The sequence below is a fragment of the Acanthopagrus latus genome, chromosome 24 (genome assembly GCF_904848185.1).
Source record: "Acanthopagrus latus isolate v.2019 chromosome 24, fAcaLat1.1, whole genome shotgun sequence".
Taxonomy (NCBI): Eukaryota; Metazoa; Chordata; class Actinopteri; order Spariformes; family Sparidae; genus Acanthopagrus; species Acanthopagrus latus.
Genome location: NC_051062.1, coordinates 14,520,073 through 14,535,308, shown reverse-complemented (window position 1 = coordinate 14,535,308; position 15,236 = coordinate 14,520,073). Strand labels below are relative to the sequence as shown.

At 43.7% G+C, this 15,236-nt stretch overlaps 1 protein-coding gene across 5 annotated transcripts; it reads left to right on the top strand.

Annotated features, from left to right (window-relative positions):
* The first annotated feature begins 19 nt into the window (after positions 1-19).
* Positions 20-15,025, top strand: bin1b (bridging integrator 1b). Of its 5 annotated transcripts, XM_037091082.1 has the most exons (17): positions 21-626; positions 7,180-7,260; positions 7,347-7,401; positions 7,491-7,585; positions 8,073-8,168; positions 8,416-8,523; positions 8,760-8,852; positions 9,706-9,791; positions 9,894-9,969; positions 10,053-10,108; positions 10,205-10,249; positions 11,131-11,172; positions 11,387-11,510; positions 11,651-11,731; positions 12,935-12,988; positions 13,085-13,186; positions 13,815-15,025. In XM_037091082.1, the coding sequence occupies exons 1-17, from the start codon at positions 546-548 to the stop codon at positions 13,914-13,916; spliced, it is 1,377 nt and encodes a 458-aa protein (XP_036946977.1). In that variant the 5' UTR covers positions 21-545; the 3' UTR covers positions 13,917-15,025. The 5 variants fall into 5 exon arrangements, with proteins under 5 accessions (XP_036946978.1, XP_036946977.1, XP_036946979.1 ...); XM_037091083.1 differs by lacking the exon at positions 10,205-10,249 and having other exon boundaries at positions 20-626; XM_037091084.1 differs by lacking the exon at positions 11,651-11,731 and having other exon boundaries at positions 65-626.
* The last annotated feature ends 211 nt before the right edge of the window (positions 15,026-15,236 follow it).

Here is a 15,236-nt window from a genome sequence, read left to right as displayed (position 1 = left end):
TTTGCTGACACCTGTCGGCTTCCGGTTTGAGCGGCAGGTGAGCCGTGCGTCGTGTGTGTGTGTGTGTGTGTGTGTGTGTGTGTGTGTGTGTGTGTGTGTGTGTGTGTGTGTGTATCAGGACTGTTTTAGCCGCATATCTGACTGGAAACGCTTAAATAAGGCTGTGCGTAAAGACAGCAGCGCGCGTGTGCAACAGATGTCGGCTAATAATAACACCCTGCTGCGCCTTTAAGAGGATGAGTGAGGAGGAAACCTAATATGTCTCCATATCGAGCTCCAGTCTGCATCAATTAACAGTGAGAGGAGAGCAGGACGCGTTCTGACTCGGACCCTCTGCGCTCCGTTCAGAACTCCACTTGCTTTTTGCTGTTTTTTGGTTTTTACGCACACAGACGGATTAAATTACGCATTGCGCCTTTAAGAAGCTGTCAACTGGATTAGAGTTACGCGCAGCCGTCGGCCGGGTCTCCTTCTTCTTCCTCCTCCTCTCCCTCAGTCCGTCCTCCTCTTCCTCGCTGGTCCTGACGCCCGCACACACCGCCGACATGGCCGAGCCAGGGAAAGGTGTCACCGCCGGGAAACTGGCCATCAACGTCCAGAAGAGGCTCACCAGAGCGCAGGAGAAGGTACGAGCCTCCCCTCAGCTGGCATGGCTGCGGGACACCGTGTCCTCCTGTCACTGTGAAACCTAAAACCTCCACTTCTTACCTGCAGACTCTGCTCATTAAAGAAAGAAACAGCACTCAACTAAGGGCTTTTAATGCCCTCATCAGTGGATTGTTAGATATCAGGATGCCATGATAGATTTAAGGGGTTTTTAAGGGGTTGCGTTAAGTTCCAGTGTGACCCTGTGACATTTAACAACCACCACTCTGTCTGCACCTCACTGGTGCTCTGCACTGTTAGAGATTCTTCAAGGAGTTATTAAACCCTTAAAAATGGGGATTAACTCACAAATTTGGATATATTTGGAAAGGAAATGACCTTAATGAAGGTTTTTCGTGTGTTTTAAGGGGAAAAGAAACAAGAAACTCAACTTTTGACAAGCTGCAAGCTTCCTGAATGGACAGGCTTTGTGTTATTAGGTCCAGTTTAAGAGACTTTACACTCTTAAAAACCCACAGAAAACTTCTCCGAAGGGTAAATGGACACGATTTGGTGACAGTTGGAGGCACACGACCTTCCCCTTAACTTACAGATTATTACTAAGTATTACTAAGTAATTCTGCCCAGTTTTAGACTTAATCCCTTAAAACTTACAGTAATATTGATACAAAGTTTTAAGAGGTAAAATCACCCGTAAGCTTTGTGGCTGAACCCCTCATATGTCGCTGACACCAAATCCCTTAAAACCTCGTCAGTTCACCCAGATGAGTTTTCTGAAGGGTTTAAGGTTTTTTTAAGAGTTTAAATCCCCTCAAAATGTACCAAATAACCTGGAACTTTCCATTCTAGTAGCTTGTAGCATATTGAAGGTTCAGTTTATTGTTCTCTACGCACCAAAAACTTTCATTCAGGCCTATTTCTTCTTCTGCAAAATATGTCCACAGTTGTAATTCAGTCACCACTTTAAGGGGTTATTTATCATGGTAGAAAGCATTAATCCTCAAAATGTCCAAATATTATGAAAAGCACTGCTTAAATGTTTAAAATCAAACCCAAATCCAGAGGTGTCTTTGTTGTTAGTGAAGATTAACAACAGACTTTGGTTTATTTAAGGGATTTGACATATTAAAGGGGTTTTCTGTGTGGATTTAAGGAGGTTTAAGAGGTCGAAACCCCTTAAATCTGCTGGATAGTGTCGGAGCCGCACTGCTCGACTCCTTTAACTGAATGGATGAGTTGCAGCATTTTTCTAAACAACTGAAGTAGCTGGAGACTTGATTTAAAACAGAGAAACAACCAAAGAAACCTGCAAATACTCCAAAACTTGATTTAAACTTTGCAGAATTATCTTTTATCACTTCCTGTTAGCAGTGTTCTCGTGGATGTTCAGACAACTATCACTGGATCACTGTGATACTGAAGAAAACTTTAAAACGTGATGTTTCTAAGGCAAGTTCTGCACATGTGAGGAGAGTCTTTATTCTAAAATGATTATTGGAACAGTATTTGTAACAAGCATCAGCGCTGAGATCTCAAACTGATCTGAAAAGACGACATTACACCTTCGACGTGCAGCCAACAGACTGAACATTCAGACAGGAAACTGTTTGTATTTTCACATATTTGGAGGATCAACATGTGGAAATATTAAAATCAGTTGTGATGATGCATTCAGGGTCCTGCTCTACTACTTTCTCTGTGACTTACAATGATATTACAAGAAGAAGTCCTTAAATCCATTCGAGTGGTCGGCTTCAAATCAAAGTCCTGCTTTCAAGGAATAAGTAGTAGACTTAGACTTTCAAAATAAAAGCTCAGCAGCAAAGGAACCATACATCATTAGTTGCACAAGAAGAAGAAGTTCTGCGTCAAAATACACAATTTCAAAAGCAAATTTCATGTCCAATGGTTGAAAAAAAGGACTCGAATACAAGAAATTTGTTGGTAAAATATTTTGTGTATTAGAACAAATGACTGTTCGGTGGAGAATTTGCTGTTTTGTTGGTGTTTTTATGTTTTTATATCATTCAAACGTTTATTTCCAAACTAGCCGTTACCTCTGGAGTAAAACTGAAACATGTATCGATCAGTGGAGCGACGGAGGAGCTGTGAAAGTGTCAGAATGAAACCTGATCAACAGTGTTCAGTTCTCTGTCTCTGAGTTATTATTGTCTGTCCTAATCACTCTTGTTGCTTAAGCCTTCTGAGGTCTTACCCTCTAATCACCCCGGGGCCGGACCAGGAGTGCTGTCAGTCAGTCAGTCAGTCAGTCAGACAGTCAGACAGACACGTTTCATATTTAATCAGCTTATTCTGCTCACTTTGTTTGTGCTTCCGCTTCCAGATCTTTCTAGTAGTTTCCTGTTTGAACCCTGAAAAAGACTCATGGCGGCTGCCTGTAACTCTAACCTCTCATTCCTGCACATATTTCAACAGTTCAGTCCGACAGTTTCCACCTTTAAAAGTCATTTTTATCTGTAGTTTAGATCAAGAAATTGTGTTTTTCTAAAATCGGCAGAAATCAGAATGAGGTTTGGTTGAAGGAATTGTGCAACATTATGAGGAAAAAAGGAGGATTTGCTTTCTTTCTTAAAGTTGGTTGAGATATTTGATATCTTTCTTATGTCTGAGATGTCATTAGCTTAGCTTAGCTTAGCATGAAGACTCGAAACAGCTAGCCATCTGTGGTTTAGATCTGAATGTTGTGTTTCCTAAAATCAGCATAATTCAGCAGGTTTGGTTGAAGGAGTTGTGCAACGTTATGACGAAAATGTGATTATTTGTTTTCTTTCTGAAAGTTGGATTAGATGTTGGATATCAATCTCATGTCTGCATATTGAGTCAGGAGGTGATTAGCCTAGCTTAGCATCAAGACTGGAGGCAGGGGGAAACAGCTAGCCTCAGTCATTTTCACAGTGTGCGCCTTACATGATGTGCTGGAACTATTTATTGACAAACAACAGAGAATCCATCCACATCGTTTACAATAACTTCTGCTCTGTGTAGTTTTGTGGAAGAAATTAATCCTGAGAATCTTAATATTTCCAATATAAATGAGTCAATAACACAAACAGAACATAAACAATCTGCTCTCAGAGGAAAATAAGGTCCCAGAACACTGCTTGAAGCCAGACAGGTGGCAGGGTCCGCCACATATAAGCAAAGTCAAGTCAATCAGTCATGAAAACAAAGAGATGCTGTTTATCGAAGTTTGTTTAGTCAGTGAAGATGTTGAATGAGAAATATCCCAAACCAGGAAGTGGACGGCCATTTTGGCATAAAGACAGGAAGCAGCTCGGCTCAGCTGATCAGAGCTGAGCCTTCATTATGATAAGTTGTATGTTAGAGGAGTGAGACTGTAGCTCTTCAGTCGTACGTGGACGCTGCTGCGGCAGACGTGGAGGTGGTGTTCTGAGCCCTGCGGTGCTGCTGGGAGTGAAGAGGAAGGTCAGAGTATCATCTTCCCTGCGAAGGCCGGCTGAGGTGGAGGAGGGGAGCGCCGGCTTCAGCTGTCCGTCTGCTGGCACGCCGCCTCACACACGCCTGGTAGCTTCTAACGTAGAGACTTCCAGCAACCCAACGCTGAGGCTGAATGCCTCACCCGGTCTTCAGCTCAGTCTGAGTGTGCAGGAAGAATTAATGACAGAAGTTACAACCCGGCTGTAATTCACTTCTGCTCGTGAATCCAGAGAACGACTTGCTGGTGAACTGAGCCGAGTGTCTCCGCTCCATCTATCTGTCAGCTTTAGATACGAGTTACTTTGGAGATTCAGATGTTTAATGCAGAATATAAAACAACTAATAAATGTACTTTTTTCACGTAAAAGTAACAGAGTTCAGGCTCTGACATGGAGTAAAAAGTCTCCCTCTGAAGGACATTTGTGGTCAAAGCTAACTGAAGCTCACGTCATTAATTAATTCAAAGACTATTAAAGTTAAAGGTAGAATCAGTAGGATTTGTCCCAGCTGTTCCTGAACGCACCACAAAGACAGTTGATTGTTGAGTCTCATTCCCAGGACGTCAAATAGACACATGTTGGGTTGGTAAAGCGTCCCGAGCAGCAACAAAGAGAGAAAATCAGAAACTCTCTGCAGATACGAGACACTAACACACCTTTTCTCCACATTCCAGCCTCCCTCTCTGTCTGTTTACGGCTTCTTACGGCTTTTACGTCTTCGTCTTGTCTCGCTGCGTCTGATTGGTCCACATCAGTCTGCTGATGTTGGGAAATAACAAGAATCCAGAATTCACCTCAGATGCATCAAACTAAAGTAACGAGGCTGTTCTGAAGCTGTGAGGAGGAGAAAAGATGCTCGAGTATAAATACCTGAAACTTCCTCCTCCAGTGTGCTAATATTTGATCACATTACTGAGTATTTGCCGGCTCAATGATCCCCGGCCTCCTGGTGCCACCGTGGTTGTCATAGTGATGTAATGTCACCCACTCATGAGCCAGTCAGCTGTGCCACAGAGCATGCTGGGAAAATTCCCCTCGGAGGAATCCGGATGAGTGTGGTGACAGAGGGGGGAGGAGGGGGGAGGTGGTGCCCTTTAAAGAGCAGCTCGGGTGGTGCTGAGAGTCACAGAGACTGGAGCCCCCGACCCTGACCTCCACCTGCCGGCACCCAGAGGCTCCGCCTCCAGGAGGAGAGTACCTGAGGAAATGTACTCAGTTACTTTTGACTCTCTATGGTCAGTAATTTGAATCCAAATTAGCAAACCTGGAAGTCACCCTGCTCAGCCATCACACCTGTCTGACCCACCCTTCCCAGCATGCTTCACTGCTGTGGGCGGGGCTCGTGTGTGTGTGTGTGTGTGTGTGTGTGTGTGTGACTATGTATAACCATCCTGCCCCCCCATCACTCTTAATACCCCACAACTGCCTGTGTGTGTGTGTGTGTGTGGGTGGGTGTTAAATTACAACCCCCCAAAATACCCTCACACACACACACACACACACACACACACACACACACACACACACACACACACACACACACACACACACTCTTATATATATATACACACACACACACACACACTCACAGTTGTGTTCTATTCTACCTGCGTTTTCAGTATAAATGATTCCGATCTTTACAGACTTTACAGGAGTTGCCTGAATGCACCGTGAGACGTTTGAGTGACACGCAGTGAGCGGACAGACACCAGGAGAATAATATAGATCCAGATTTAAATACGTATTGATCAAACTGATTTAATGATCTGATCTGCAGCAGACGAGCTCAGAGTCCCACCTGAACTACTGACTGAGTTCTGATCATCACAGTCTAAGTAGTAAGAAGGTAATTATTAATTATGTAAGATCCAAAAACTGAGCACAATATAACTGGTCACAATTAATAATAAAATTAGGAATAATAAAGTCAGAACATTGATTTAAATGGTCAAAATTAGCAAATTAAAAGTCAAAATTTGAGATAAAAACAAAAGTGCATGTTTCTGAAGTATCACTGTGTGTGTGCGTGTGTGTGTGTGTGTGTGTGTGTGTGTGTGTGTGTCCATATATCAGTATATCATATGTGTGTACAGGTATGGATATATGTATGTACGTATGTGTACATTAAAATCTGTGTGAGCTTTAAATGCCGACAGAAATACTTTAAAACATGATGAATGTGTGACAGAAAGTCAGCTGTAGATTTACTACATGTATGTTAAGTTATTAATAGTGTGTTGCTATATTATGAAATCATTATAGATTAAAGCAGCAGCTCCAGAACGTTCAGCTCTGAACTCATCATGTGGTTTTATCTGAATATTTGTGTTAACATGTGATCAGACGAACAATCAGAGAAAAGTTCTGCAGGACTTTTATTCAGTAGTTTCACCTCCGTCAGATCTGAACTGTGTGTGTGTGTGTTTCCTCTGAGGGCTATAAACAGACTGAGCAGGTGTGTGTGTGTGTGTGTGTGTGTGTGTGTGTGTGTGTGTGTGTGTGTGTGGTGGGGAAGTCCCTGTGGTGGTGTTGATGGAGGTTAGTGTCTCCGTCACAGGATTAAAGCAGCAGCAGGTGGTGGAGGAGGTGGAGGCTCGTCGCTGCTCTCAGATCAGATTAGCTGCGACCTTGCTGGACTAACAACAGAACGGACGTGTTGATTTCTCTCCTTTCTCTGATTCCTCGGCAGCAGCAGCGGCACGATCAGCTGATATTGATCTGTTGAGCGATCGCATGAAGTCACTCACAGCTTCTCGTCTTCACTGTGAGGACGATCTGAAGTAACTGATGGAGATCAATAACAGTCTGACAGCTGCAGGAGCCAGTTTACACCAACAGAAAAAGAAAAGAAAGGAATAAACAAGATGAAAACTGAACCGGACAGACGTAATTCTGATTTAAAATGTTATAACTATGAGACGAAAGGTCAAAATTGGGACATTAAAAGTCAAAATTTAAGATAAAATGTCAAAATATTAGAGAAAAAAAGACAAAAAGTCATAAATTTGAGATAAATACTTGAAATGATGAGTTGAAATTTGCTATTAAAGTGTTTTTTGATTGATTGACTGATCAATCGATTGATCGACTGGATCTGGTCCTGTCGTCTCTGCAGGTCATGCAGAAGCTCGGTAAAGCTGACGAGACCAGAGACGCTGCCTTCGAGGAGATGGTGTCCAACTTCAACAAGCAGATGGTCAGAAACGTTTTTAAATCTTTTTTAAACCAATATCTGATCAATACAACTGATCAAAGCATCTGGTCTTGTGTTGTTTCTGTCAGGCTGAAGGCACCAAACTGCAGAAGGACCTGAAGGCGTACCTGACGGCCGTGAAAAGTGAGTGTGTGCTGTTTCATTCACGTGTCATCACGTTTTAACGAGTCGGTCTCTGTGACGTGACGCCGTGTCGTTCTGTTTGGACTCAGCGATGCACGACGCGTCCCGCCGGCTTCAGGACTGTCTGGCCGACATGTACGAGCCCGACTGGTTCGGTAAAGAGGAGATGGACACGCTGGCCGAGGTGAGGCGGGAAACTGTCCTCTTACTTCTTCTGTCTTTGTGCTTGCCGACAAAACTGTGACGTGAGATTTCTTCAGCTGGTGTTGAAGACATGAATCTGGATTTGTGCATCTTGAATGTGATATTTTCATAAATGAAGGAAGCTGACGTGTAATTCTTCTCGTGTCAGCATCACTCGCTGCCATCTTTCTTCCCTCTAACGCGCTCTCTTCTTCTCGGCTGCTCGCCTCTCTCCTTCCCTCCTGAAGGAGATGATCGAGAAGGAGATGGACAATAACTTGGAGGTAAAGCGCAGACGGCAGCTCTGCAGTTAGACGACATAGTGACTAGAGTCAGATCAGATCTGTAGACGTCGAGCAGCCGCTTGTTTATCGTTGATGCAGGAATAACCGTGTTGTAGCGAGAAGACGAAAGTCGTGAGTGAGTAGAAGTGACGATGTTCAGTCGTCTGACGTGTGAATGTGATGGAACGCTGTTGTGTGTTTCAGGACACAGACACTCTGTGGTTAGACTACCACCAGAACATCACCGACAAATCCCTGAGCTCCCTGGACACGTACCTGGCTCAGTTTCCTGACATCAAGGTGTGTATCACATTCAACTCGTACCAACACACCAAAAAGACTCTGAGCAGCTTTTTAATCTGCGGTCACCAGAATCCTCGTTAGCAAAGTGCTAACATGGGCAAATGTAAGCGTCTCTTACTCAAAGAACTTTTACAGACTTTGTTATCAAAGTCTATAAAAGTCCTTTGTACAGGAAATGAACCTGAACGAAGAGGAAGTGGAACATGTTTTGTTCCGTTTCAAAATAAAACGCCTCCGCCCGCAGGCTCGCATTGCGAAGCGCGACAGGAAGATGGTGGACTTCGACAGCGCCAGGCATCACTTCGCCTCCTTACAGAAAGGCAAGAAGAAGGACGAGGCCAAGGTCGCCAAGGTAACCACCTGTGTGTGTGTGTGTGTCTGTGTGTTTATGAAGTTGTTTGTGTGTTTGAGCATGTCGAGCTGCTCACACTGAAGTTTAAAGGACTACAAGTTGATCTGCATGGACTGTATCACTGTATTAAAACGGATTCTCTTCGTCACTAAATGCTCATTAACATGTTGGCGTCTGTCTTGAATTGTCCCTGTTTGCTTCCCCTCTTCTCTCTCCTGCATGGTGTGTGTGGTTAGCCAGCAGCCCTGTTGGAGATGGCGGCTCCCAGCTGGGCTCAGGGTTTGATATCAGCCCACCAGGTGGCTCAGACTAACCTCTCCTACAACCAGGTGACGCTCTGGTTCATCACCCCTCCTCACCCCGAATCTGTTAGCCAGCTCCTCCTGCGGCTCTCTGCACACGATCAGCCGATAGCTCGTCTGCACATCCCGATGACGCAGGAAGTGAAGAACGGCGGTTGGGAATCGTTGGGGTTGCAGCAAAGTGACTACGCAGCCTCAGACATTCGACCATCAGGACATTTATAGATCCTGACAGCAGGTTGAGGCGATCACTGTCACAAATCCTCCGACACAGCTCGCCAAAGGACGACTTACAAGAGTCTTAGAACTATTTCTGTGATTCTTTAGATTCTAGCAGATATGTAAAATCTCTGATTAAAGTTTCCCCTTCATGAACATCGTCTGACTCCGCTCCTCCAGACTTTAGACGGAGCTCTGTCATCCACGTCTGCCTCTGTTTCTCCTCGAGCTTTCTAATTTAGCAGTTTTCATAATATTTCTAATGTGATAATCTTCAGATCGTTTTGTGGAAACACGGCTGCTGACAAACACCAAACGGTTCTTCGTTTCTTGTTTCTACTGATCGTGTGCAGAGAGCCTCGCTGTGATTCAGCCCCCGGTCCAAACTAGTGTTTACATTGTTCTAATGTCACAGTAGAAGTAGTCGTGCATCAGTAGGTTTGACAGAAACAAGCTTTTATTTCCTTGAAGACACATTTTGTCATTTGGATGCTCACAGCATTCACACGTCTGTAGTTATTAAACCCTGAGTTTGTCTGCATGGACGTGTGCTCAACAGAAACTGTCTTTCTTCGACAATTTGAATCATGGACACACAGTAAAGTTAGTGTGTGTGTGTGTGTGTGTGTGTGTGTGTGTGTGCGTGTGCGTGTGTGTGCAGGCTGAGGAGGATCTGGGCCGAGCTCAGAAGATTTTCGAGGAGCTGAACGTGGAGCTACAAGACGAGCTTCCAGCTTTGTGGGAGAAGTGAGACTCTTTATTTTCTTCTTCTACAAAATCTTTGACGACGACTCGATCCACATGTTTACGCGTGTGTGTGTGTGTGTGTGTGTGTGTGTGTGTGTGCAGTCGTGTTGGCGTCTACGTGAACTCATTCCAGAGTCTGGCAGGTCAACAGGAGAAGTTCCACAGGGAAATGGGCAAGGTGAGTCCACCTGCTGATTGATTGAGCTAATCGATCTGATCGGCCGTATTGACGAGTGTGTGTGTGTCTGTGTGTCTCCTCAGCTCAGCCAAAACCTGAACGACATCATGACCAAACTGGAAGAGCAGCGGGAGCTGAAGTAAGTGATCAGATCAGAGTTTCAGTCCAACACTTTTTATTTAACCACGTGTAGAAGAAATGACAGTAATGTCCCTCACGACGCCCCCTACTGCAGAAAAGGAGGTACTGCAGCAGCAAAGACAGGCGACGGTGCCAAGAGGTAAAATGTGCTGCAAGCAGAGGCCGAGCATGTTTTATCTTTAAAATCAGCTCAGTGCTTGTGACATTAAACTACAGGCAACTAACCTGACCTGCAAACTGAAACGGGCCGAGACCAGCCGTCCACCAACCAGTCAGATCGACAATAAGTAACTCAAACTCTTGCTGAAGTCTCTAGAGGAGCGAGGAGCCTTCACTGTCGTTCTCTGCTCCTCTTTCAGTCAAATAAACTCTCCAGCTGTGTTTAAACTGATGTTATAGCAGCTACGCCAACATCTGGAGAGGTTAAAGCTGGTGTAAAATATATTTAAAGTTATTTAAATCACCCTTGGATCTGTGTTCTTGGTTTGGGATTTGTAGAGTAAAGTTTCCACCACATGACCTACAAACATACCAACCTTTGGGGTTGATGTTGATATATGAACTGATGTTATTAAGACTCACGTTTAGCATTTATTACTCCATCTAGTTGCTGGAACAAGTTAAACAATTGTCCTGATCTTGTTTTGGAGTTTAAGCTGGAGAATAAATCATCCTTCTATTGACACGTATCAGGTCTCTGGGATTTAAACCTGTGACCCGTCTAACTCGTGTGTGACACTTCCTGTCTGCTGATGCTGACAATAACATTCAGTACATGTCGTCATGAGCACGTTCTGTTCTGGATATCTGACGCCTGCCATGTTTGACTGAAGGTTAACCTGTTCAGAGACAGCAGGCGGGTTTTTTTAAAGGGTTTTGTCGCCCTCGTGTGGATGAAGCTGAGAACTGCATGTGTGATGAGTTCTTTCTTTCTCCATCTTTGTTTCTATTTTCATGCTCATATCCAGAATAAAATGTTCTTCCTTTGGCTCATTGTCTCTCTCCTACCTTGTCTCTCAGTGAGGAGGCCAACCACAGTGAATCAGCGAGCCCACCAGCGAAGGTAAAAGCAATCCACCAAACAACCGTCAAACCACTGAATCTGTCCCTGAATGTCTTTTTCACAACATGAGAATGTGTTTGACAAACATCTGAAGATATAAAAGCATCCAGAGGACCAAAAATCCATCCTGTCTTTGTGCGTACTAACATGTTTCTACCTCACTGCTTCTTGCACGCCTGCTCGTGTGTTGTGTGGTTTTGATTTAACCCTCCCGGCGGTGCCGAGGCCCGGTCCTCCTCCCAGTCGGCCTCCGCCCCGACTGACGCCGTCTCCGGACCTGAGACAGCAGCATGAAGTGCCTGACACAGAACCGGCCTCACCGCCGCCGACAGAGCAGGTCAGACTGTGCTGCTGTAACAGCCGAGACTGTCAGATATCTCCAGCACCCCAAATCACTCTTATAGCTTAACAGTAACAGTAAGGTAGACGTAAACCCTCCTAACCCGAGTGTGTGTGTGTATGAATGTGTGTGTGAAGCAGTCTGAGCCCTGGTCAGGGGTCAACCTGCTGGACTGGGATGTGGAGGTTTTACAGCCCGTCACACTTCCAGCTCCCAAGGTGGGTTCAGTTTGTTGAGGCCAAAGATCGTCAGAGCAGATTTCATTTACATGCAGTTTTAAAAACTCGGTTATTGTATTTTGTTCTCGGTGTGATTGAACTGACTCTCTCACAAAACGAAAGACTTAAATCAGTACATTATATTTACTATAATAACGTACTTTGAGACTGCATGTGAACACCGTCTCTGTCGTCTGTGCTTGAGGAATATTTTACTGAGTGTGTGTGTGATGTATGATGGAAGTGTTGCTGGAATCTTTTGCTGATTTAAACTTAAACAAATCCTCTGCACGGTTTTGTACCTGCACGCCAGTTCAGCTCTTTGTCGCATGCAGATGTTTGTGTTGCTTGATATGCTGGTCATTGATAAAACACCACACGTCGCTTTTTTGTCTTGTTGAGTATTCGGCCTCACTGGTTCTCTCGTCTCTTACTGCCTCACGGAAGGCGCCATCATGGGACTCGTGGGTAAGCGTGGGTTCCTCTGATCTTCACGGACACATGTGCCCACAGCTCCTCTTCCTTTTTGTATTTTTCCATATTAATGGCCACGTTTTTTCATCCAAACCTCCTTCCTCTGGTCGTGACCTTTATCCTACCAACCTCCTCCTGGCCTCTACCTCCAACATCTTCCTCACATCCTTCCATCTATCCTTCCTCTTGCTTTCAAACTCGCCACATTGCTCCACAACCCTTGACCTTTTGTAGCAAGAACAAAGCCCCTCAGAACAGGAACCCCAACAAGATGACGAACAGTATTCAGAGGAGGCTCAAGGTGGCTGGGACAATGAAGACAGCAACACCCAGAGCTACACCCAGCCCAGCTGGGACGATGCAGAAACAGCTCAGGGTCAGGAGAGCTGGAACGACGACGAAGCGTACGCTGCTCAGTCGTACACTGAGCCCAACTGGGACGACGGCGCCGCCCCAGAGACACAGGGTGGCTGGGGTGACTATGGAGAAGACCAGGTAGGGTCGGATGTTCATGGAGGCAGCGGAGAAAAGATCACAGGTTAAAGCCTGGAAGTCAAGGAAAACCACAAAAATCTCTCCTCTTTCTTATCTTTTCTTTTTCCTTTTCCTGTTTTGAACCGTTATTTTCTCTCAAACATTCTTCAGTAGCCATCTTGCCAAAGACATTAACCATGTTTCCACGTCCTTGATTAATACACCAGGTTCTTCTGTGCTTATTTTTTGGTACAGAGTGCGGTGACCAATGGCGCAGATGGCGATCTCCCTCCTGGTTTCCTCTACAAGGTTAGACGACCCCGTGTTTATCCTGCGTTGACTTCTGAAAGCCGCTGTTATTACAGCACACTGGTTCTTAATGATAATTCTGTATTTTTACTGTAGGTAAAAGTGATACATGACTATTCTGCCACTGACGGTGATGAGCTGGAACTGAAGATAGGAGATACTGTGCTCGCTTTGGCCTTTGACAACCCAGATGAACAGGTCATTCACAAACACTGTCTTTCACTTATGGATGGATGATCTAACAATTTAAGATTGTTGTCGATCTTGTAGGTTACCACAAGATATTTTCCTCAGGCGAATTGTAGAGATATTTAAGTTTCCAAACCAAATCCAAATCCAAAAATGTCATGTTTACTTTGACTGATCTGGTTATGTGTGGTTGATCCGGCATCCTTTGTTTTGATACCACAGACAATGAGCGTCTTATGTTTGGGCCTCGTGTTATGTGGTTGATCCCATTTTGTGTAACTGATCCAGTTTTATGTGACAGTTCCTGTTTCATGCTATTGATCCTGTTTAATGTGGTTGATCCAGTTTTATGTGACAGTTCCTGTTTCATGCTATTGATCCTGTTTAATGTGGTTGATCCAGTTTTATGTGATTGATCCGATTTTATGTAATTGAACCAGTTTTATGTGATTAATGTACTGTTATGTAGTTTGTCCAGCATCCTTTATTTTGATATATGATACAGATTGTTCATGGGTCCCAACTCTTGCGTCAAGTCTTTGAATCCAAGTCACAAACTGGAGTCCCCGTCTCTGCTTGATAGTTTCTTGATGAAATGCAAACTGTTTTACTTAACTTGTGTCCTGTCTTTCTGCAGGACGACGGCTGGCTCTTGGGCGTGCAGGAGTCTCACTGGTTGCAGAACAAAGATATTTCAGCCAAAGGTGTTTTCCCTGAGAACTTTACTCAGAAGGTTTGAGGTTCCTGCCACACCTGTGCCCCAGACTCCTCAGACATCGTTATCTTTTTTTTATTATTAAGACATGGTCAAATCATCACTTGATGTCTATTTACACACCCAAAAAGTATCTCAATCTCTGTGGCTGTGATACCAACTGAATTATTTGTGTGGCTGAAAACGGTGCTAGTTAGTAGAACTCATGAAAACATTTACACAAACCAGACTGAATGGAAGTTAAAAGATGATAATGGGTACAATTTACCCCGACTCACCAGTGGTAAATTATGCAAATTCATGTGCATCCAAAAATTAAACTCATTAATTTGTTTTTGTTGATTTCTTATTCCTGAATTATTTATATTTTTGCTGAACTCAAACGAAACACAGAAAAATGTGTTGGTAATATCTGAAAAGGAGAAAGAAGTCATGGATGTACTGTATGAATGTCAACATGTGTTACGTTGTGTACTGTCAGCGGCTTTTGAAAACTCTTCACAGTTCCTTGCATGAAGCATTTGATTGTATTGTCATTTACTTCACTGTGACACCAGCTGGGATCGCTCGGTGAAATGCGTCTGAAGAAGCAGGTGTCCTAGAGTAGAGCCCTGGAGAACACCACGGATAAAAACAGCACGTTTCTAAACCTTTTACAGTTTCTTGGGCTTGTAGGATTATCAAAGGGAACAGTAGTTTTTCATTTATTTTATCGGCCATTTTGAGGACATGACTTGATGTGTGGCTTACATTTTCTAATGCACATATGGTTTTATTTTGATTTTTGAATCATCTTTTCATTGATGGCTGAAATGCAAAACCTTGTCATCCAACTCATCTGCTGATTTTTTCTTTTTCTTCATCTGCTCGAGTTACCACTATTTTTAATTATTAACCACTAGTAAAGGAAAACACATGGAGTGTTTGATTCCTTCCAGGCTTTGAGTCCATGGAGTCTGTAACTGTAATGCAAGCAGGTAAATGAGAGACTGAGGCTCAAATATTTAAAGTACAGACCTTTTTCTGACTCATACAAAATGTATTTTTACATTGTGTGGAATTAATGAACAAGTGGTAACTAATACACCATCTGCTGGATCAAATCAACATCATTAAAGATGAATGAAACAACATGTGTCATGTCAGTGTGTTATTTCTTTACGTTTCTGCATTTTATCTTGTATCTGTTGATGTCTTACTCACTTTTATCTACTTTTCTTTCTTTGTGTTAACGTACAGCTTCCCTGTAATAACCTGTTGATGACTGCTGACTGTATTTAGTATGTTTAGTGAAAAGCCAGACAGATTTTTAAAAGAAAAAGAACATTAGCCTACATATAATAA

Excerpts from the sequence above, each read along its gene's own strand:
- bin1b (XM_037091082.1), top strand. The coding sequence starts at position 546 with ATGGCCGAGCCAGGGAAAGGTGTCACCGCCGGGAAACTGGCCATCAAC. Across the intron at positions 9,970-10,052 it reads TCCACAGGGAAATGGGCAAG|CTCAGCCAAAACCTGAACGA; the intron begins GTGAGTCCACCT and ends GTGTCTCCTCAG. Across the intron at positions 12,989-13,084 it reads CTCCTGGTTTCCTCTACAAG|GTAAAAGTGATACATGACTA; the intron begins GTTAGACGACCC and ends TTTTTACTGTAG.